Raw genomic sequence first — 25,076 nt, 5'->3', positions numbered from 1 at the left:
TTTTGGAAGTATTGTGGATTTCAAAATTTTATAGAAAATTTGCCAGGTGAGAAATGAGAAGAATATAGTTGGGGATTGAATATCGAAGTCAAAAGGTGTGGAAAAAATATTAAACAATTGGAGTAGTAAAAGCAAACTCAATCTTCAGTTACAACTTAGAATATGACAACATCATTTCACCTTTCATTTCAACTCTTATTCTTCAATTCTTCCAATCTCTAACTCCATCCCTTCGTCTTTTACATTATTATTTCTCACTCTCTCTCTCTCTCAAACGTTACAACCCACGAGCTTATGTCATTATTAAACTTTTTTAAAAAAATTGTTGAAATTGTGATACTATTATTTTAGTTATTTTTTTAAAATTTTTTTGACAATGATGTGTAGTTGTGCTCACTCGAACATCACGATGCAAGTTAGGGGCTTACGTCTTTATTAAACTTTTTTAAAAAAAAAAATTGTTGAAATTGTGATAATATTTTTAGTTTTTACTTAATTGGCAGTGAGATGATGTTAGGGGCTTGAGTCTTTAATAAACTTATTTTTTAAAAATTTGTTGAAATTATGAAATTATTTTTAGTTTTTACTAAATTGACACGCTTTTACTAAAGTGATGTTTACGAAGGCAAATTGTCTTACAATAGCAGATATAGAGATGGACTCAAATTAGAGGAAAAAGGAGAAAATATTGTTACATGAGATTGGGTTGAAAGATAAGGAAGAATATATAAATCACGAGTATAAAGTAAAATAAAGTTTGAATAAATTATTTTTATAAGTATAAGTTTTGATACAAAATATAAAGTAGAAGAGATATAGAGATAAGAATGCTTGGTGTTTTATTAATGGAAAATTGAATTCACCTTTTATAGAGATAAATTAATCAAAAGTTCTGTGTAAAATAAAATTAAAATATATAACTATTGAATTGCAGATGGATGTCAATGAAATCCCTATATCTTTTTTATGTGCAGATGGAGTACTATAATAAATACACTATTTTATGATTTAATAATTCGGTATGATTTAATATTAGTTGAAGTCCTCCTCAATTTAAATTTTTGGAATGAAAATTTTATGAGGCATATCGAAATTAAATTTTCATATATTAATACTATAATATTGATTACGTACAAAACAATATATTTTGAATTATCATTCACGGTACAATCCCTTGTCGAAACTACTATCATAGAGTATATTCAGAACTCACTTATTCAATTGTATTAACCACAATTCAATTTTTTTTATCATCATATTTAATTATTTGCTAATTTTATATATATATCTATTTAAATTGAAAAAAATAAAAATAAAGATATAAAAAATAAAAAATTACATAATAAAATTTCTATAAGTACATTAATTGAAAATAAAATATGCATAATTTGAAATCATAAATTACTAAAATAAAAAAACCAAGAAATGCACAATTTAAAGTCCAAATTCATTAAATTAAAACTGAAGACATAACTGAAAGAATTAAATTGAGTATGATTTGTGATGAGTTGAATGTGGATTTTAGGTGAATGTATAGTTGAAAATTAGAATAAAAACAAAAAAAAATACCAACCCACCCTACGCCACTCACCCCTCATACGCCAATGCAGTTACGATTTTAGGTGCGTTTTGTATTGCTTTAGAGCAACTTATTTATTTTATTAAAAAATAGAATAAATTTTTAGACACCGTCACTGTATAATACTATCTCTGTCCACAAAAAATAGACAAAGTTGTAAACGACACGGATTTTAATGTGCAATTAGTAAAATATGAGAGAGAAAAAAAAAGATGGTGGAAGTCGTACTAGTGGATTGTAGGGTCCATATTTAGAATGATTTGTAGGATTAATATTTGTTAAAAACTTCTCATATTTAAAATTGGTCTAATTTTATGGATATTCCAAAATGGTAAAATTAGTCCCTTTTTTTTTTTTTAGACGGAGGTAGTAAAAAAAATCATAAGTAATATATCACCACTCCAAATCAAATGTTGCGAAAGTCTTGCAAGTAAGATTTATCACTTAAAAAAGCTTCATTTTTTAAAAATAAAATATTAACATTATACTCGTAATTATAAAATCACATTTACATAAGAAAAAAAATCAAATTAAATAAGAACATGGATCATACGAGCGGGCCCATTAACCGTCAAAGGGCCCCACAACGAGCCTAGGCCCATTTACCTATAAATAAATGGCCAGGGAATGATGAAGTCCAACTGCTTTTTTTATTATTCTTTGCATTGTATATTTGTTTATTCAAAAATTATGTTGCAATATAGGTTTGGGTCAGAATAAAATTCTATAATCGATTATAATAAATTAATGTTATCCTTTTAGAACATTTTTTATGATGAGGGAATTAGAAATAATAATAATAATAGTCGCTTTACAATTATAAGTTGTGAAAATGATTGAGATATTAAGTCTATATGATATTTTACAGACTATCATCATACCGAGTCTTATGATGATAATGATGTTTATCGGATGTTTAGTAGATTAAATAGAAAAAAGCAAGGCCGATATTATAGTCAATTTTTTTTTCATCTTTTTCTCCCACCGATGGTTCTTAGTCCAAGACATCGTCTTTCTCAATAATCTCTCTATACTATTATTTTTTTCATTTATTAACCATAAACTCTAAAATCGAATAAAAGCAATCGGACTAAATAGATGATGACTAACAAATCGGCTGGCAAAGCCAAAAGAAGGATCCGATAACACCATATAAGCGGTCTGCAACCATAGACGAATATGTTAGTCTAGTAATAGAGTTATTAATGCTCGAGGCCACAGATTTCGTATTCGAGTTCACTGTATTTTTAACTTATTTTATTTATCAATTAAAAAATGTCATAAAGAATTATAATACCACTAAATTTTGATTTGTGAATTCTAACATTCTTTTGATTTTGTATTGGTCTATATGTACTCCTCTTGCATTTTCCACACTTGTAATGAAGCAATTAGTATTTGATAACAATCCTAAATTGTATATATGTGAGCTTGTATTACAACTAATGGCACATGATGATTATTGGCAAAAGATTTTAAATTAGTTGTGTGAATTAAAGGGAGTGGGCTCCGTTTAGCGCGTAATTAATGTGGAAGAGCATGACATTGCACACACTTATTCTCATTGGATGAATATGGATTCACACTAAATAACTGAATTAAGACATGAATACATATAATTAAGGTGCAACGTCAAATTATATGATGATAGTATAAGGATGTGACAATATTGTATCATATTCGTGTGACCCGTTTTCATAATATTATTATTTTTAATTCTTAATTGGTTTACTAGTTATAGTTTATTTTAAAACTAATCTTTAAATTTAGAAAATTTAGACTTGTGAGACTATCATGTTGGGAATGGTTCCAGTGAGAATTTTTTCAAAATGAAAACTTTTAGAACCGAAAACATAATAATTCTCTTATACATTAATATCAATTGACATCATAAAACATATCAGTTCCTGATATTAAGTCAAAGATTGGTACTGAATCCAGAAGTGATATTCATGAATCAACGAATTGATATTGAGTAAAAAACTGATATTTTGTGATGTCAACTGATATTCATGTATATGCGAGCTGACTTTTTAAGAAAAATTTTAAAACGAACCATCTCTCTGTTATGTTATCTGAAACTAAGGTTTCTATTGCGTCAATGGATAAAATCGTAATAATTGCTATCATGTTCGTGTCATGTCCATCTGACCATCTGTATAAATTGTATATCGAAAATTTTCTTAACATAACGTGTTTAGGTTCAGTTCAGATCTACGCCAATAACAATTTGCTAGTAAGGATTTGTGAAGCCCAATCAATATTGTTGCACGATATTGTGTTACATGATTTAATCACGTAACCTACTATGTCGATGATTTTATGTTACTTATGCTCATTAATTGAAATCACCGAACATACTCTTGGTCTAATGGTAAATGAATTAGTGATCTTGCATCAAATTAATCATGGTCCCTCCAAAAACGGTATTTATCACAAATTTAATTTTGCTATAGACCCACGGTGTTAAATGTTAAACATAGTGAGGTTTTTTTTATTTTTTTTTATATATATAGAATATGGTCCTTACATTTGACATTGACATTTTGTCAATCTCTGGACAATTTCCAATACATGATATAGATGTAATTATGTAAAAGCCAAGTTTTAGTCAACAATTTTATTTTTGCCGGAAATTGTACTCATAAATTACATTGTAAAGTAAACCCATATTTGAAAGTAATTTTAAATTCATGTCTTAACAGATAGTATAATTAAAATACTAATAGTTGGCACTATCTAGTTTTTTCTAGACCATACAAAAAAATTGGACTCATAATTCATAAAGTCATGATATAAAGCGGAAACTAACACTATAAAAAATTGTAAAATTAAAAGTTTTTGTGAAACTTCATTTTCATGGAATTTGTAACATTAATTATTATAGTTTTGATAATATTATGGACTAGGCGTATATAAGTTGAAATAATAATAATACAAATGTATCAACGACAACGAGCATAAGGGTGTTCAAGTTTTAGACCCCACACGCTAAATATAAGAAAGTTCAAAATTATAAGTCACCCAAAAATTGGAAAAGTTTAAAAATATAATGGTCCATAAAGAAATGTAGCCCATCATTTGCCATGGCATTGGCATTGGCATTGGCATAAGTGAACAAGACAATTTACAAGTTGCAATGAATATCAAAATATGAATGTGAATATGGATTGCCGAATGTTGAGCAAAAAAATTAAAATGCTTGATATATCATTCTAGTAGTATGAAATAATAGTCTAGTCATTATTGTTTGATCGACAAAATTATTACATAAATTAATATGTAAATTAATATTTTATGTTCTAATTTTCACGTATCAAAAATCAAACACCACAAGCAAAATAACTTCTTCGATGTAAAAGTCATAGCAAACACTAGTAAAAAAACACAACAAACTTCCGACAAACACTATCAAAACAATGACTACCAAATTTTCGACGAACACCACCAAAACCCATCCCACCATCACATGAACACTCCAAACATTATTCCAAACACCATCGAGCAAATCACACACCGCCAACGATAACAAATAAAAAAAAATAATGAAAATTGATGGAAATCAATGGAAAAAAAATCAATATACAGCCAAAACTCTCTGAACCAGTCGACCTAAATAAGCACCAATGAGCCAAAATCAAACACTAATCGGTCAAACTCAACACCATCAGCGCGAAACAGATAAAAGGGATAATTGACGAGGAAAAAAAGAACACAAATTAAATCAATCTCACTAAAATAATCCTAATAAAAGTAGAATCACCTATATAATCCTTTATTTTGCTATTATGGAGGCAAATCATTACCAAAAAAAACATTAATCAAGATGCAAAATTGTCATAACAACCAAACAAGTGACAAATCGCGGACTAATATAAACAATCAAATACTCAAAATTAAATTATCCCGAATTAAATCTAACTCTAAATTACCCATAATCAATATGGTCCGATCAGTCATATTTTGCATTATCCTAAAATTAAATATTGAACTTATTCACTTAATGAACATTCATAAATGGGGTATTGGCATCTAATATCACGAAACTTTCAAAAAGTTGGGTTTTTTCTACGAACTTTATAATTGGCAAATAATAGCACGAACTTTACCTTGGGTTTGTTTTTTCCCACGAATGAAAAAATTCATGTTATTTTAATAGATTGAAGAACAATTTTTGAGGGTGTGCTTCAAGAAAAACTATCTTCAAATATTGAAAAACTTGAAACTTTCGAAATTGTTGTCGAGAAATTACGAAAAAAAATCAGTATCATAGTATTATTTGTGCGAATTTTTTCAATCGCGGGAAAAAACAAACACGTGGTAAAGTTCGTGATATTATATGTCAATTTTAAAGTTTGTGGGAAAAAACTAACTCTTTGAAAGTTTCGTGAATTAGATGCCAATATCGCTTCGTATAAATATAAAATCATCTAATTACTAAAATAAAAAGACTAATACTCGAATAATGAAAATCTTAGTACATAATTAGCGTCAACATAGGCCCTATGTAGTCTTTAAACCGAGAATGAAAAACATAACTAATTAACGATTTAATTACAACCAAAATTCAATCAATCTGAACACTGGTGCGAGTTTACAGTGACCCCAAATCCATCTCGATCGATCTCATCTACCTCCTTCAATCAATCCACAATCCTCGATTCCCCTCGCCGATGTGATGCGGAAATGGGCCACCAGCACAACAGCCACCACCACCACCACCCCACGGCCACCGATGCCGGCGGCGGCGGCGGCGGCGGCGGAGGCCTCTCCCAGCGCGTCAACAGCCCCCGATTCTCCGGCCCGATGACCCGCCGCGCCCACTCCTTCAAGCGAAACAACACTAACAGCAACAATACTAACAGCAACAGCAATGTTAACAGCAGCAGCAGCTCGTCGCAGAGCAACAATCAGCATGAGGTGATCGACCTCAATCTCAACTCCCCCAGATCTGAATCGCCGGTTTCCGCCGAGCAGAGGCTGCATCTGAGGAGGAAGATTTCGTCGCTGGGCGTGGATTTGGGGGGGTTCGGGGTCGAATTGAAGGGGAAGAGGAAGCTAGGGCAGTGGATGTTCCTCATGTTCTGCGGGATGTGTTTGTTTCTCGGCGTTTTCAAGATTTGCGCCACCGGATGGTTCGGATCCGCCATTGAAAGGCTTGGAAGCAATCAGGTTGATTGATCGAGTTTTTTTATAGTGGAACTAGAAATCAACTTGTTCCTTGTTGTTTTGTTGCTGGCATTTTGTGGTTTTGATGGGATTTGATGATGGTGTTTTTTATAGGCATATTGATTCATGTTTGCTTGATTTGGGTAAACTAGAAAGGATGTGCTTGTTTTGCTTTTACTCTGATGATGCATCACTGAAAGTGTTGCTTGATTTGGGTAAACTAGGAAGGATGCATCGAGATTCGTAGCTTTCGGGTTGTGCTAGTTTGGCTTTTCTACTTTGATGATGTATCACTGAGTGGTTTAAATTTGGCATGCTACTTGGAAAAGGTGGGAGAAAATGGAATGATTGGCTTTCCGGGTGATGAGACATTCTTGTGCGTAAACGGCATATGGATACATAAAAGGGTGATGAGGAAGAGATGTGTTATTTCTCCATTGCCTCCTCGGGATGGAATTTCCTTCTGTCTTTGCAATTTACCCCGGCTCGAGTAAAGTAGTTTTAAGTGAATTCCTTGTTGGTGTTGGTGTTGTTTATGGTTCTATAAAAGCGTGGTAATTGTTTGGAATACTTATTCGAAAATCCGGTTTGTTGGGACTTGAGGAAGTTAAGATGAGTTTAGTTGAGAAAGTAGCTGAAATCAAATTCCAGTTATCCCAAAAATGAAGTATTGATGAGTCCTTTTTTTATAGTCGATATTAACTTTCACGTCTTCAACTAGTTTTTAGTTTAGCTTGAAGGAAAATACTAGTCATAGTTAATGAGTTTGTCTTCACAGTGATCGCAGCAATTTGATTCCGGAAACTGCTGAAATTATATTCAAAGTATTTGTCTTAATTTTATTATTTTGAAGTCTTAGTTAACAAAATGCACATGAACATTTGTCTTATTCAGAGTGGCATTACTTTTCTTGTGAATCCCATACATAAATTTTAGTTTTTCTGCTAGAATACCATATTTCATGAATACAATTTCGATTGATGTGATGCTCTCCTGTAAAGGAAATTGTATGTGGGGCTATTCTTTTTACCCGCATTACTTTGTGCTTTCTTTCACTTTTTGTGTCGTCACGCATCTTCTTACCTCATTGCCATACTTATGTTGGTAAACCATGCCGCCTAATGATCCCTTTCTGTAACTCTACCAGGACATTTATGACTCCACGACAAGTCATTTTAGTAAACACGATGAAGGATCTCACACATTTAGATATGTGAATAAGGAAGATGATCATGGGAGGACCGAAGTTGAAGTCAAACAAACTGTAACAATGATGGCTTCAGGCGTAGTTAATGGTCATGATAGATTGGCCGATGTAAGTCTAAAGCTCTATCTAAATATTTTAATTTAGGGGTCGATACTAAGGAATAAAGCAGATTTTCGTTCTTTCTAATGTGACTGTATTTTCCAGCATTCAGAGATATGGTCTGATCCTGATAGTGAGAATTTTACTCGATGCCTTGATCGACCAAAAAGTCACAAAAGTAAGCCACTGTATCCATTGTTACTGTTATTTTACGTGTCCCCTTCCCCTCTCATCACGTTTCGCTCGATTTCATCTTTACGTTTTATCTCTTGGGCAGAGCTGGATTCCAAAACGAATGGTTACCTCCTGATAAATGCAAATGGCGGCCTAAACCAGATGAGATTTGGGGTCTGGTTGTTATGAATTTTCATGATTTCATGCTTCTCTTTAAAAGATTCCGTTCCCTTTAATCTGATGAACATATAATTTTATAGTGCAGATCTGTGATATGGTTGCTGTTGCTAAAATATTGAAGGCCACACTCGTCCTTCCAGCTCTCGATCACTCGTCATATTGGGCCGACGAGAGGTGATCTTTTTTTCCCCATCGATGATGCACTAATAAGAGCCCCGTGCTCCATTCTAGAAATTTTTGCGTTGCAGATAGTATAATATTTACGCGTTGTGCAATAATGAATGCAATCAATAATCTTAAAAAAAAATGCTTTCACTCATTCTGACTTCGTAGCTAAATAATTCTGAAATGTTTTTTTGTTGTGGTGTCCAGTGGTTTCAAAGATCTATTTGACTGGCAATACTTCATCGAGTCACTACAAGGTGATGTCCACGTAGTTGACACATTGCCACCGGAATATGCTGGAGTTGAGCCTTTCTCGAAAACTCCGATATCTTGGTCAAAGGTACGAAACTATACTATTGTTGTCTACAATGGAAGCTTGTAGTGTGGCTGCATTTTCCTGAGTTCGGATTTCTTTTTACCATTAGAGGATGATCATCCGCCAATCTAAACACCGCTACATTTTTCTGATTCTTCGGCTGTTTTCTGCATTTAAAAAGTCGATTCGTGATGGAATATTGCAGATTTGAAATCCTCTTTTTGATCTCTCTAAAAACAGGTTAACTACTATAAATCAGAGGTCCTTCCACTCTTGAAGCAGCATAAAGTGATATACTTCACTCATAGTGATTCCCGGCTAGCGAACAACGGAATTCCCCCTTCTATCCAGAAGCTAAGATGTCATGTGAATTACAGAGCACTAAAGTATTCTGCTCCAATCGAGGATCTGGGGAAAATTTTGGTATCGAGAATGCGACAAGATGACAACAGCCCGTATCTCGCACTCCATTTGAGGTCTCATCTGATTTTTTATGTCATTTTCGAGTACCTTTGGTCGTTTTTTGCGTAGTATATGCATTTTCGATTTAGGGCTACTAGTACGCAGAGTCGTGAATTTGATCTTTTGATCGATTTTGTTGCAGATATGAGAAGGACATGCTTGCTTTTACAGGATGCAGCCATAATTTGACCAGTGAAGAAGACGAAGAGCTCCGCCAGATGCGGAACGAGGTCAGCCACTGGAAGGAGAAAGACATTGATGGTGCCGAAAGAAGAATGCTCGGTGGCTGCCCCATGACTCCAAGGGAGACCGCCCTCTTGCTTAAGGCGCTAGGCTTCCCATCGAGCACCAGGATCTACCTGGTGGCCGGTGAAGCTTTTGGCAACGGGAGCATGGAATACCTCAACGAAAACTTCCCCAATATCTTTTCCCACTCGTCTCTCGCATCAGAGGAAGAGCTGAACCCGTTCAGGAATCACCAGAACATGCTGGCTGGTCTGGACTACGCCGTTGCTCTTGAGAGTGACGTCTTCGTTTACACCTATGACGGGAATATGGCCAAGGCGGTGCAAGGTCATAGACGCTTCGAAGGTTTCAAGAAGACTATTAATCCAGACAGGTACCTTCGAAATCCATCATCGTTCAAACTATATCCGTATCTGTAGTAAATCCCTTCACGACTCACCTATCGCTCGTCTCTATCAGGATGAATTTCGTAAAACTGGTTGATAAGTTGGACGAAGGGACCATTACTTGGAAGAAGTTCAAGTCCAAAGTGAAGAAGCTTCACGAGGAACGAACTGGTGGGCCGTACATGAGGGAGCCGGGCGAGTTCCCGAAACTCGAAGAAAGTTTCTATGCAAACCCTCTCCCCGGCTGCATCTGTGAGAGAAAGCCCTCGACTTAGAAGAAGCTCGGACGGGTCGTCAAGATTTTTGCTGCTCCGAAAGGGGTTCGGTCGCGAGGCGATTCGAGTTTTCGGAATCAAGAATTGGTGGACTGAGTCTCTAAAGGGTTGGTGCAGGTTGGTCAAGTATACAAATTGAGTTTATGTGACCAAAAGCATTGAATTGATTGGAAACTTTGCACTGATTCTTAGATGCAATACTTACAACATATTTCTTGTACTATCATGTGGGAATAGAGATGTTATAAATTACACAAAATGAGTATAATTTTATTTTTAGATTGTGTTACTTTCTTCTGTATTTCTTGGATCAAACACTTGAGCAATATATTGTGATATAATCAAGACAAGTTATTGTCTTTTTTTACAGAACACAAGTGTATATTATCATTTTCAAGGTAATTATTGTTAAATATTTTATATGATCATTACTAGCAAGGGTGGCCAGAATACCAGAAAATTGGTTAATTCAATTGAACTAAATTGAAATATTGAATTAAAATTATTTTTTATTCTTTAAATTTTGATTAATTGAGTTACAATTTGATTTCAAAACCGAGCTAAACAATAAAAAAAATTGAATTGTATATAGTAATATTTATTTCACTAAATAATTTAATAGTAATTCTAATTCTAATTCTAATTCTAATTTCTTGATTTCAAACTCTAACACATTTAATCTCCATATTTTTCTACAAGTGGGATATAAAAAAGAATTCGGTCCCAATTTTTTCATTTCTCATTTTTCTCAGCTCTTTATTGGTTCGTTTTATTTTCAATTCTAGACATTGCTCAAGATTAACTTATCCCGAGATTGAACTTTTCTAATATTACCTACATTAATTAGGCGGGTGAGAGACCAATACTCAAAAGACACAAGACTAATGCTATGTGACATTAACCATGTGAAGGATAGTTGTTATCTACCCTCTCAAGACACGTACTTATATCATCCATCAAATTGAACATCACTTTAGCTAGGTAAATCCGTTTGGATATTTTGAAAACTCCGTTTCTTTTTTATTTCAAAGAAAAAATATAAATCTGATTGAAAACTTTGATTCATTTCTTTTTTTTTTTTTGAAGAAAAGATATAAATTCGATTCTGTTCGGTTTTAAATAAAAAACTAATGCCTATGAAGGATAGTTGTTATCTACCCTCTCAAGATAAATAAACAAGATATAAGTAACAAACAAACACCAATTTCTACTGTAGTATCTCAGATTCAAGTCACCATAATGTAAAATTTGGTGATAATAGAAAGTACTGTAAAATGTTAAAACTAAGTTTGAAAATTAGTTGGAAATGACTTCAATTGATTCTACTTCTGCAAAATAGACTCAACAATGTCATCAAGAGCTGCAAGCTCTGCCTTCTCAATCAGTCCAAACTCCTGCATCACATCCGAATCACACGATCGGGTCAGAAGAGGGAGACGAGAGTCACGAGACGACTAGCTAGTCGAGAAGTAGATGCAACGTGTATATAAACCTTACCGATGTAAAGAGCATGAAATGCTTGAAGCAAGTGTTGAGATGAGCTTCTTCTTTCAGACTCACAATCCTCTGGAAATGCGAGTGGTAGATGTGCGCGTACACACGGAACAGACGCTTCAGGATTGTCTTCACGACATCATGGAAGTTGCGCGGGAATGGGTTTCCTGCAGCAAAGAGACGACGCCTCAGCATGGCCTTGATCACAGCAAGAGACGAATTAGTACAGAAATGAAAGCCGAGTACTCACCTAGCTTTTGAGGGAAAATGGACTCATCGTTGAACTGAGCTTCGATCCAATCCATTAAATAGTCAACGTATTGCTGAGCAGACACCGCGATGGGCTTCTTTATGGTGACTCCATCGGCCCATCTGTACTCGTACCTGCAGAGAAACGAAAACAGCGTAAGCATTCGTTGCCTACTAAGATATTTCAATACCTTATACTGATGAGAAACTGAATAACTCTAAGATGAATTGACAGATCTTTCTAAACATGAAAACGAAGAAATAGAATCGAATACTCGGATATAACATATTAATGTGCACAAGTTCAATTGAGAATGAAATAATCTACAAAAAGGCAAAAATATCAGATTAATAAAGCAGAGTTACTCATCAGATTTTGATGATCTGAGATTCAAAAAAATAGACATTCAAGCACCACGTGTCGTGAAATGAGGCCTCTACGCGGTGCATTTATTCATTATTCGTTTAAGATAGTAACATTAAAGTAAAGAAGAGACATACTTTGGCCCTGCAGTCATTGTTGGACAAGTTGCCGGTGTGCAGAATTCAGTTAAAGTGCTATAGAGAACATTCACATGGTTGAAGAAGTCGAGAGCTGCACAAAGCGACAAAACCAAGCGTTCCGAATCAGTTACAACGAAGATCAGCTTTGTCGTTTATACATAAATACCGTTACCATAATAACACAGCAAGTGTAGATTCATAACAATAGGTTCTCAAAGCAAGATAACGACAACATGATCCAGTATCGTTACTAATCACACGCTCAATTTGCTCGTGCCAAGACAACTACAAAATAGTAACAAATTCGACCGAAATCCATTTTTCTCTTACATTAATTAGCCTTACTTATAATAACAAATTCGAACGAAATCCACTTTCCTTCTTTCAGTTTCCTTTTCCACTAATCCAAACTAGTTATTCTACTTTCAAAGCTTCGGAGACTCAATGAGACGACGACAGATCCATCAAATACAGAATTAGAAGAGAATCAAATACTATTAAAGCAAGATCATATCTTACTATTCACTGCCCACCACTCGTTGACATCCTCGCCCGGGGGCAGCCTCACAGCTTCCTTCAAGTTCCCGCTGCCCAAAGTCGAATCAATGTGCCTCTTAAGGTGCTGACTCTACAAATTTTCACCAAATAAAAACCTCAAGAAACATTCCCAACTTGTTCAAATCAAGCAAATGATGAATGAACTAACCTTGATTCCAGAAGTCGAGCCCTTTTTGGCGCGAAAAGTCTTCTGGTTTCTGCACACATGTAAACATATATCACCACTCATATCCACTAATGTAGAAAGAGATCATAAAATTCAATCTAGAAAGAAATCATAACACCATCATCTTCAAATCTAACTCAAATCAAGATTTCTACAAAGTCTAAATTCACTAATCATAACACCATCATCTTCAAATTTAACTTCAATCAAAATATCTGCAATTAATTCATTCAAATTCAGTAAAGTGCAAATAAATTATAAATCATAACACCATCATCTTCAAATATTAACTCCAGTCAAGATTTCCTCAATTAATTCATTCAAATTCAATAAGGTGGAAATAAATCATAACACCACCTCTTCAAATCTAACCACAACCAAGATTTCTGCAAAATCTCTACATCCACTTAAATCCATCAAATTAATTCAAAACAACTCAATCAATCCACATAGATGAATTCAATACTCCAAAAATATCATCTTTTTATTGGCAAAGATACATAAATGCACTAAATCATCAACAAAAAAATACATCAATAAATCATAACACAAAATGTACACAATCAAGAATCAAACTAGACATCAACTTGCATGCAACACAAATTCAATCAAACTAAAAAAAAAACACAAGATTGAAAAAAAGAGAGTAAAGAGAAGTAATTGCCTGGTGCCAAGGCCAAAGAGACTCATGATTAATCAGAAAATTGAAGAGAATTGAATAGATGGGAGTGATAAAGAGAGGGTTTTATGTGAAAAAAGGTTTTGCATGTTTTCTGATCTGTAATATATATACACACATGAAGATGACAGTCTGGCATTCAAGGCTTGAAGTTGCTGCATCAGCAGTGGGTAGAAGAGGACAACTGCTTTGGTAGATTCTCTGACTACAAAAGTCTTCTGCCCACGAATCCAAATCTAACATCAGGTTTTTTGATTTCTCAATATTATTTTTGCACATTTTTATTTTTTTTTTATTTTATTGTTCTAGCTTTCTATTTATTTTTGAATTTAATGCTGTGACTTTTGTTATAAATGTGGATATTAATTAACAGGTGTCGTTGAAAGAAAAATCCGGAACTAGTTGAAAGCCAAAAAGAAAAAAAATTTAGATTGTTATCAAAATATTCTTTATGATTTCTACTACGGTAGTACCTAAATCTTAGTAATTTTATCTTGATTTTTAGTAATTTTATCTCGATTTTTAGTAATTTTATCTCAATCTTTGAAATTTTATTTATTTTTAACTTATCAACTCTCGTTTACTCAATTGTTTTTTTTTAATCATATGGAATTATAAAAGTTAGATTTGTAAATCGTATTGAATAGGTTTGTTTCGTGTAAGATATGATATACGGTTATCGTTTACAAATACTCCGTAATTATTTTATTGTCAAATTTGCAGATACAAATTGTAAATATATTTTTACAGGACTACTTCATTTGTTAATTATTTCAACATTTATTTTTGGGATATTGGCATCTAATATCATGAAACTTTCAAAAAGTTGGGTTTTTCCCACGAATTTTAAAATTGGCAAATAATATCACGAACTTTACCTTGGGTTTGTTTTTTCCCACGAATGAAAAAACTCATGTTATTTTAATAGATTGAAGAATAATTTTTGAGGGTGTGCTTCAAGAAAAACTATCTTCAAATATTGAAAAACTTGAAACTTTCTAAATTGTCGTCGAGAAATTACGAAAAAAAATCGGTATCATAGTATTATTTGTGGGAATTTTTTCATTCGTGGGAAAAAACAAACACGTGGTAAAGTTCGTGATATTATTTGCCAATTTTAAAGTTCGTGGGAAAAATCCAACTTTTTAAAAGTTTCGTGATATTAGATGTCAATATCCCTTTATTTTTAATTAAGAAATCTATTTAAATGATAACATTAATATATGTGTCCACAAGTAATTAAATGAAAATACCAGGTGTCCAAAATAATGCGATCAATACCTCAAATAAAAATGACCACAGAAGTAAAATGATTTGAGTAGTACTGGAAGATAGATTCTAGAAGGATATGTTCTCTAACTAGAATGATGATTTTAGGAAAAAAATCGTCACCTTGTCATTTAACGTGACAAGTCTTTTGTCCTTAAAGAATTATTGTGAGGTATTACGATAGAAATTTGCTTTTTCCATAAAAAAAATGAGGTATTATGGGAGTTGTACGTTTACACATCACACTTTTTGCCTAAATATATGCATGAGGTTGCGAGATGAGAAAATACTTTACAATCATCACAACATATTCACACTTGGCCTTATTATGAGCATTATTATTTGGTCGATTTGTTGAAATCACGTTAAGTTCTTTCGTGCCTAGTTTTAGGAAAAAGTAGTCTTGCCCTTAAAGACGATATCGATCTGAAAACACTGACTGAAACGTAATTTGTTTTGCTGAAAGAGATAGTTTTTCTCGAATCGACTTACAGGTTGATTTGTTTTATTCTATTATTTTGTTGTATTTTTCATTCCATTCTACTTTTAATTTTCCTTTGATTGTAATAAATCAAATGTACAAATGATGATTATAATTACAACTCTAATTAGCATTAAACAAACGTTGGACGATTCTCTCGTGTCTTTGGTTTCATAAGATATATGACACTCCAAACAATGATTTTTCAATCTCGACTTCATCTCGCCCAATAATTTGAGTTGATCTAAATTGAAGAAAATTACTACAATTGTATCTTTGGGTCTGAATTACAAATAGCCCAAATGTTGGGTAATAAATTATAAATAAATCCATAAAAAAAAAGGTTTAAAAAGGGGAGTAAAGAGACATTATATTTGGAACAATATAAAGTCACACTCACACTATCTATGTAGTAAGATTTTCTCATGTTACATGGACAGGGTCTCAACTTATTACAAAAAACTACCATGAAGATGACTTGACAACCACTAGATTCATTAAAACCACCATTCAAAACCTATTTTTAACATTCTTCAATGGCATACTACCCTACATTTGTCAGTGAAACGCAAATTATAATATTTACACACAATGGCTGATCTAGGTAGGGTCGGGTGTTGTCGTGTCGACCGATCCCACCGCCGGTTAGAGATGCCGCTAGCTATAGGAGCCACACTATTTATACGTTTGGACTAGAACGACATTCTTCACTATATTCGTTTTTGCAAGTTTAGTTTCTTAGATCTGATTGTATGTATTGCACATACACATAGCACACAATAAGACAAACTACAAAGATTAATTGGACAGGTCGGGCTTGATTTGGGAGGGGCCTAATATAATGAGCCAACTACTTTAGGAAATTAATTAATAGACTTAATTAGACTTTTGTTTGCTTCGGAAAATTCTTGTGACAGACAACACTGCTGCTACCGACAATGTGCATACATACATATACATTTATTAGATGTGTCGAACCGACCCAAATTATATTTGGGCCAACTCAATCTATACCAATAACAAAAATTTATTAAATTAGATACTTTCAATATATAGCCCATTATCGAAAATAATATAGCCCATAAAGTTTTTTATGTTGGGTGCTCTCACCATAATAAAGTAAAGCCCATCATATATTTTTATTTTGAATTGAGATTTAATTCGAACTGGTGTTCCATAATTTTTTTCTTAATTTGTAGAAAAAGAAAAATTACACCTTTCTTTCCTAATGTATTTCTAGGTTTGTGTTGAAATGAAAACTCCTCTTAAAGCGACACCGTGACACCACATATACAAAAATATTATAAACGCTACATTGTTGTATAGCGTGTTGAATATTGCTAGCCGAGAAAAATTAAGTACTGTATAGTGTACAATATATTGCTAGCCGTCTTTTTCATATTTTTTTTTGCCACATGGCAGCTTATTTTTCGTACATGTGTACAAATGATTTGGCAAGGAATGATGGTATGATGTTATTTTAAGAGGTGGTGACACCCTAACAGTCCTGTGTTTATAACTAAGCATTGAGTGTTGATATACATTTTGTAAAGAAGCTATATGCAATTTATTGCGTGAAAAATAGGATACATGTTATACCAATGAAGTTTTATATGTACATGTTTATTTTAAAGCACACCACAATTATTATTTAATTCAGTTATAGCCAAGATACTGTTTGTCTCTTAAGATAGAACTTTTTTTTTCCATTTTGGCAAGCTCGTAAAATCATTCATTTTTCCATTTGTAGACACTACTACTCAACAATATATTATCCTCGACATATCAGATTAATTCACCTTTCTATCTTTGTTACTTCATTACTTTAAGCGTGAAATGTCTAGCTCTGTCAGTTATCGAAAACTGTGATGGAAAAATTAGAACTATGACGAACAAATGAACACACAACTAATCACAAAACGAACACTCAAATTCAAAACACAATGCAGAAGAAACTCACAAACCCTAGCAACAATCCACTCAATTGGTCCCACCAAGCACACCTTTCAGCTTCTTAATCTGCGCCACGTCGAGGAACGTCGTCTTCGCGACGATCTCCGTGGGCAGATCGTTCTTGAAAAGCGCGTAATCCGTGAGCTGCAGCCCCGGATTCTGCGCCCCGAAGCTCACGAACGCCACCGCGTTTCCTCTCCCGGAGTTGAACTGGAAGTGGAGGAGCCCCTGCGGGAAGACCATGAGGTCGCCCCTGCTGAGGGTTTTGCGGTAGACGGCGTTGCCGAAGGAGGAGATGAAGCCGGCGGTGATGGTGCCCTGGGCCACCAGGAGGAGCTCGGACCCGGCCGGGTGGGTGTGGAGGGGGATCACGCCGCCCGGGGCGAGGTCGAGGCGGGCGACGGAGATCCCGAGGCCGTTGACGCCCGGGAACTGGGCGTCGAAGGCGGGGGTATGATGTTGGTGGTGTTGCCCCGGGCCGCGAGGGCGCTGGAGGCGAAGTCCTTCTCGGTGACGGACTTCTTGCAGGGGTAGCCGGCGGGGGTGGCCGGGAGGGCGAGGTCCGCCACGCAGAAGTCCTGGACCAGGGCTTCTGAGGTGGCGGCTGCGAGGACGAGGACGAGGTGGTGGAGGTGCATTGTGGCTTTTTTCTTTTCTTGTTGTTTTGGGGGAGTGTGGGAGGTTTGGGAGGTTGATGGGGTGTTTATAGGGTTTTGGGGGGATTTAGATAGAATGTGTGGGGATGGATGGATTCCTATAGGTTGAGAGAGGGTGAATGGGGGATATTTTGTTACGGTAAATTGTCGTAAAAATCATGAATTTGAGTCAAATTCCGGTCCAATTTTGAAAATCAGTTGTAAGAATTACTATAAATTTTAACAATTTTCTCAGTTTTTCCTCGAATATGATTCAGGTGGAATGGTACCTAATGTGATATCTGACAAATTTAACGAGGAAACACCACTTATGAATTTATCATTTTTCTCAACACACATGGCAAATAACTCAACTATGTCATGAGTTGAAACACATGTGCGCCAAATCAAGAATATATTACGAAACCGGATTAATTTGCCATTGAAAATTGAGTAAAATGATAAAATTCATGTTTTCATAGTCGCGAGATGAATTTTAGTAAAATTCATGCTTTCTTAGGCAATTTGCCCATTTTGCTATGCGGCTGTTATAGATCTAACAAGAAAATCTTCACAAAATATGGTTATTACAAAAGAAAAGAGAGCTAATTTGATTTATAAATTTTATATTTATTGCTCTATACTTGGTCTATAAACTTTATATCTATTGCTTTACACAAATGATGTGAGACAAGTTTCTTAGGAATAATTTTATTGGACAAGAAAGAGAGGGGCAAAGAGAAGATATTTTGCCATGCAGCTGGTGATTGCTATCCAGTGAGGGAGAAGAAGACGAGAGGGTATGGGGTGTGATGCATGTGATCTTCACAACAATACAAACAACCTCTTTTGCTATGTGTGATTCAACATTTCCGTGGAAAATTCAACATTTCTTTCTTGAGTTTTCATCACTGCATTTTGGAATGTGGTTATTGATTGTATTTATTTTGGGCTGGGTAACGTATGCGACGACAATGAAACTTCTACCAGTATAAACTTTGTGTCCGGTGATGACGACGACGGACAAATAGTTGGTAAGACATTTCATCTTCGACCTCGAATTTTCAAGTTAATGTAGAATATAACAAAGAAAACTGTTGATCATAACAGTACTATTAAGTGTTCCGTGTATTGACATACTTATATCACAATCAAATTGTACAATGACAATTTTGGAAGTAAATTAAACTTAGAAATGTAAATATACACATACATTGGTCACATCATATCTCTTCTTGTTGAACATAAAAACGATATAATCAAATTATACAAATTAATAAATTACTATATTGTCCATGAAATAAAGTCTCAAATAAATTCTCACTTTAATATGGAATATTAGTTTAATCTATACATATATAAAAGGCGAGTTTTTGCCTTAATTTGAATATTTATAAATTCTGGGCATGAATTGAAATATTTACAAGTTTTGAATTATATTTTGAATATTTATGAGACATGGAATCTATTTTAGCACTCAGGTTATAAATTTTGACCGTTTCTTTAATTATTGTTGAATTGTGAAATGAATCAATAAAAATTGTGTTTAATACTCCTGCACATTTTAACCGTTTGTTTAATCATTGGTCAATACCTTATATCAACAGTTTTATGTACAGAAAACTTAATAATCATGTAAGAGCTAATAAATGAGTAACCGTAGGTTACAAATATTAAAATAGAATAATGAGAATTTAACAAATTTTCAAGACTACTATACCATAATTCAAAATATAATTCACACATAATTGACGTTCCACATTTGTAACATCTGTAATCTTAATTTTATAATTTATGATGTTTTAATATCATGATCTCTCATGTCCTAATTTTATGCTTATAAAAGGCATAGAGTTGTGGATAAATTATACACCAACAGCATCACCATTCTATATCAAGCTCTAAACATTATTGTACACTTTAGGAATATTGTATTGCTTGATTTTTGGAGCCCCATCAAGTTCATCGTTGCCTAGCAGATTTGAGATGTTATATACGTTAGTAGGAAGTTGTTTCATCTTTGGGGATACTACGTCAATACGAGAGAAGTAATTGTGATGTAATTTGTCTTGCAGAAATGAGGTTTATCTCAACTATACTTATAGTTCGGTTTATTTGATAACTTTCATTATAATTTACATTTCAATTATTGTTGTTTTTTTTTTAATTATAATAGTTAGAGTACCGCATGTATATGGTTCGAGAATTTTATTCCTATATTTCTAACAATTCTTAGAGAGGAAGAATTGTAACAACTTTAACTCGAAACATGCATATTATTTATCTTCATATTTACTCAATATATTATTTTTTGTATATTAATTACTAGCGTTATAATATAAATTCATGTATATGTATATTTGTAATAACCTAGAAAATCAAGTTGATCAAACAATTAGTTTTTCAAACAAAATAAAATAGTGCGTTACCAAATTTTATATGGTTTATCTATAGGCAATCATGTTGAGTAAAATATTATAATTAATATATATTAGGTATATTTTTGTATAGTAATCATTTGAATTTTTTTTATGGTTATAATTTTGACGTCTTGAATATTATGAGTTATCAATTTATTATTTTGTTAAAAGTGTGATTTACACTTTTTTTGGTAGAGAGATATGAATGATTGCTTTAAACATATTTTTCAAAAGTATCAATACTTGATCGTTATCCAAATAATTATGTTTGTCTTGATTCCCTTTTAATTTGTTTAATATTATGTCTTGAGGTGCAAAATGAATTGAGTATATATTTATTGAATTGTTATTATATAATATATTTTTCTATTTCTATATCTTATATAGTTATACTGTTTTTCATTTTGATTAATCAATTAGGTATTTGAAATCGTATGACGAAAAAATATTCCGTCGTGCATCGCACGTGGGTTAAAACTAGTGAGTAATAAAATACGAGTGAAATGAATCGGTAAAATATCAATATGTTACTAGTAAAAGCAAATAAGACATGTAATGACGAACATTACAAAATGATAAAATGAGATTTTACATTGTAGACTGGGGGATGTAGAATTCATGACCATTACACATATACGCCTTAATTGTAACATCTCGGAATTTAGAACTCTAATTTTAGAGCCCTAGAATTAATTGTTGATGACGTGGAATCGAGAATGCATTTATTTCATGTGATGATATGGTCGAGTTGAGTCTAGGGTTTGCGTTGAAAGTTTGAAAAGTCAAACTTATTGATTTAGTGATGTGACATATGTGATTAATTAATTTATGGGGTGAATTATTTGTTTAAGGGTGAGTGAGAATATTAGAGAAAATTTCCATAAATACTTGCCACCCAATTCTTGTAATTTTCGAACCCTAGACCCCCTTTGAAGAGAAATTCTATTTCTTCCGGATTTAATTTAATCCTTGGGATATTTACCCAAATTAAAATCCAAGACCCAATTATTTCCTTATTTTAAAAGAGGAAAAATCGAGCCCCTTATTTTCCTAGGTGATTTTCGAAAATCACCCATGTAGGGAAGGAAATATTATTTTGCTTATTTAATTGATCCCTTATTTGATTTCCTTCCATACCTAGAATTTAATTATTCTACCAAATCTTTCCATACCTCAAGAGATCTTGCCTTACCTTATTCTAGTCAATATTTAAAAATCCATGCCTTATTTAAAAGGCATAGGAGACGCCACTTTTCACTCCAAATTGGGAGAATTCTTATTTTTATTTTGCTCCGTGATATTTTATTCTACTCCGTAAAATATACCAAAACAAAATCTTGGCCATCCTAGAAGCATAATTTTCGAAAACTAGGAGATTTGCCCTAGGATCTATTTTTGTTAATTCTTCTTCCCTACTTCACAATATTTATTTATTTAATTGTGGAGAATGAGATCTTACCAAATATTCTATTCTAATTACCTAAAGATCTTGTTGGACTCTATAAATAAGAACCAAAACCCCTAACCCTAGCCCCACATTTTCGAAAATCCCCCACCCTCACTCTCTCAATTTTTCTTCTACGTTACTCCATTAATCCTTCATCTTTTGAGAAGAAATTGAAGTTTAATTCGAGGGTATTGAAGAACCAAGTCTCTACTTTGTTTCTACCGATCGTTTTTCTCTAAAAAGGTATTTTGTTTATGAGTTCTTATCACTATTCTTCTTCTTCTTCTTTTTCTTTTTCTTCTAACCGATTAATCGGTCTTCTCGAACCCTCATGCATCTTGGTTGAGTAAAAGTGGGATAAAAGGGATGTGGGAATATGTTCATATGTGTGTGTGCCGTGTGTGTGTGTGTGTCGTGTGGTGTGTGTGTTGTGTCGTGTAGAGTGTGTTTGATGGTTAAATATTTGCGTGTGATAAACATGATCTTGATTGATTAGTAACGATAAGATAAATCGGTGGGAAAAGGGAAAAGTCTTGAGGCATGCATGAGTAAGAGTAGTATTGAACCTAATTTGTGATATGTGCCTATGTGATTAAAAGGTGAAACTTTGGTTGCGAAGCCGGATAACGGAAAAGCGAAACTACTTGATCATAAAGGCAACGTGTGGAGCTTATTGCTTCCCTATCTTCTATGGCATCTCAGATTAATTGTACAATACAAAAAAAAAAAGTTTCTGTTTATGGAAGTTTATGTATGTCTGTATGTGTCAAGTACTATTATTGGAAGCTTTCATTTGTTGAAAGACCAAAATTGGAATGAAGGGGAGTTTTTTTTTAAAAATTATATGATATGTATATATGCATAATATTATTAGTTAAATTATTATACCTAAAAGATTAGTACATCACATACAATTTTATCATTTGAGTAATGCCTCATTGGAACCTATATGTCTTTTATTTGATTTTGGAGCTTGGGTACCCATTTCTATCTCATTTTAAAAAGAATTAATACTAGTCATCATTTACTCATTTTTAACCATCGATTTATTGATTTTGGAGCTTTGGTTCCCATTTTTATCTCACTTTTAAAAGAACTAATAATAGTTCATGATTTACTCATCCGATCGTGATAATTTGAACCATCGACTTATTAATTTTGGAGACTGGTACCCATTTTTATCTCATTTTGTAAAGAATTAGTAATTGTCCATCACCTACTCGTCTGATTGTTTGAACCGTAAGACTTATACTCCCTCTGTCCCTAAAAAAACTAACAAAGTTTTAATATACAACTGGAAAAGTACGAAAAAGATAGGAAAAAATAAGAAAGACGGAGAAAAGATAGCGAAAGTAGTGTTTATGGATTGTGGAATGCATATTATTAGTAGTTCAAACTTTTCTTATTTAGACTTTGTTTAATTTTAGGGGACTTCTCAAAATGAAAAAATTTAGTCTATTTTGGAGGATGGAGGGAGTACTAGTTAGGAGAAAACTATTTTCTTGGATGGGGAATATACTACTCCCTCCGTTCCATAGTAATAGAGTCATTTTGTCATTTTGGTACGTTCCATAGTAATAGAGTCATTTCCATTTTCAGTAAAAGTTAACACATTTTTCCAAACCTACTTTACTCTCTTTTACTTTATTCTCTCTTCGTCTCTCTGCATTTTCATTCTCCACTTTATTCTCCCTTTATTTAATTCACCTAACACAATTTTTTTCTTAATCTCCGTGCCGAAAAAAAACACTTTCATTACTATGGAACGGAGGGAGTGTATATACTCCATGAGATAGTGTTTTTGTCATCATTTGTGGAGTACTATATAAAATAATTTTATTCTTCAAAACCCATTAAGGTTAGGCCCAAACCTTAAATAACAAAGGCCCAAAGTGGTTCCAAATTTTGATTCATTATAATCAAATGGACTCTTCAATCAGTTAATATATCCGAATTATTTGGGCTTGAAGCCCAACAATTAAGAAACGAAACCCTAGATCATCCCTATATATACCTGCAAATCAATCCACCATTTCATAAATCGAATCACTCTCTACTCCCTCTTTAGCTCTTCATAATTCATATTCCATCGCCTTCATTTTTTTCAATTTCCGATTTGTTCCCTCCTAAAATAGTGAAATCGCTGTGATGACTCGGAAATTCAAGCTCAACAGACCGGATTGCTGGTCTCTCTACACAGAGATGTTGCTAGCATGTCGATAATCCCGCTGAACTGAGCGATTCTCTCCTTTTTCCGCTTTAGATCCATTTCATTTTCAATTTTTTCGCTTTTTTCAATCTGAAAATACATCTAATTTTGAAAATTTTGATGCTGTTTTGGTGGATTTGTTTACTGTGAGGATACGAAGCTCCCTCTTCTGAAATTATTTGAGGACGCTTGCCGGCAGAATCGAACCAATTTATATCGCCACCACTGAGTGAACGAATCCATTCCTTAATTTTTTTTTCAATTTTGAAATATGTTTTATTAAATTTGTTGAATTTATTTTGTTTTGATGATTGTGATGAAGCAAAATTTAATATCCAACACTTGGACCGATGGGGAGGAGATCTCATCTCATCTCTAGTGATGCACTAATTTGCTACTGAATCGTCTCTAATTTAACTGAATATATTATTTTTCTTGTATTATTGATTTGAGTGTATTTAACAAAATTGAAATTAGAATGAAAAATGATTTTGGCAATCATCAGTTAAGACTTAATAATTGGAATCATTTGTTGGATTATTTCAATTTATGTAAAATTAAACTTTCTTCATATATTCATGTGATTTTGAATGTCAAACCTTGATTAGAGAATTATTGTATCCAATTGAATGTCCAAATTCGTATTATAGTATTATAATCTATGTTATCCGCCCAATTAAAAAGGAGTTGAGTTTCACAAAATAAAAAATAATATGAAAAACGAATACACAAGCTGTACAAATTGTATACAAAT

At 33.4% G+C, this 25,076-nt stretch overlaps 2 protein-coding genes, 2 non-coding genes and 1 pseudogene across 4 annotated transcripts; 3 read left to right on the top strand and 2 right to left on the bottom strand.

Moving 5' to 3' along the window:
• The first annotated feature begins 6,180 nt into the window (after window positions 1-6,180).
• On the top strand, window positions 6,181-10,541 carry LOC125196003 (O-fucosyltransferase 35). The gene is made up of 9 exons (XM_048094337.1): window positions 6,181-6,751; window positions 7,896-8,063; window positions 8,160-8,232; window positions 8,332-8,402; window positions 8,494-8,582; window positions 8,781-8,913; window positions 9,130-9,365; window positions 9,494-9,970; window positions 10,057-10,541. Exons 1-9 carry the CDS (start codon window positions 6,266-6,268, stop codon window positions 10,256-10,258), a joined length of 1,935 nt encoding a protein of 644 aa, XP_047950294.1. The 5' UTR covers window positions 6,181-6,265; the 3' UTR covers window positions 10,259-10,541.
• Window positions 10,542-11,568: 1,027 nt separating this feature from the next.
• On the bottom strand, window positions 11,569-13,292 carry LOC125193509 (MOB kinase activator-like 1A). The gene is made up of 6 exons (XM_048091318.1): window positions 13,212-13,292; window positions 13,025-13,133; window positions 12,503-12,596; window positions 12,003-12,136; window positions 11,756-11,919; window positions 11,569-11,652 (listed from the first exon to the last, which is right to left on the bottom strand). The coding sequence occupies exons 1-6, from the start codon at window positions 13,290-13,292 to the stop codon at window positions 11,581-11,583; spliced, it is 654 nt and encodes a 217-aa protein (XP_047947275.1). The 3' UTR covers window positions 11,569-11,580.
• Window positions 13,293-17,511: 4,219 nt separating this feature from the next.
• On the bottom strand, window positions 17,512-18,270 carry LOC125197024 (annotated as a pseudogene).
• A 5,981-nt stretch (window positions 18,271-24,251) lies between these two features.
• Window positions 24,252-24,356, top strand: LOC125197633. The gene has a single exon (XR_007172166.1). It is a non-coding gene; the product is annotated as a small nucleolar RNA Z107/R87 (small nucleolar RNA).
• Window positions 24,357-24,458: 102 nt separating this feature from the next.
• LOC125197573 lies at window positions 24,459-24,555 on the top strand. The gene has a single exon (XR_007172110.1). It is a non-coding gene; the product is annotated as a small nucleolar RNA R30/Z108 (small nucleolar RNA).
• Window positions 24,556-25,076: the final 521 nt, after the last annotated feature.

Source organism: Salvia hispanica, chromosome 6 (assembly GCF_023119035.1).
Source record: "Salvia hispanica cultivar TCC Black 2014 chromosome 6, UniMelb_Shisp_WGS_1.0, whole genome shotgun sequence".
NCBI classification, from domain to species: Eukaryota; Viridiplantae; Streptophyta; class Magnoliopsida; order Lamiales; family Lamiaceae; genus Salvia; species Salvia hispanica.
Note: the sequence above shows the minus strand (reverse complement) of the source record. Positions and strands in the feature narration are given on the sequence as shown.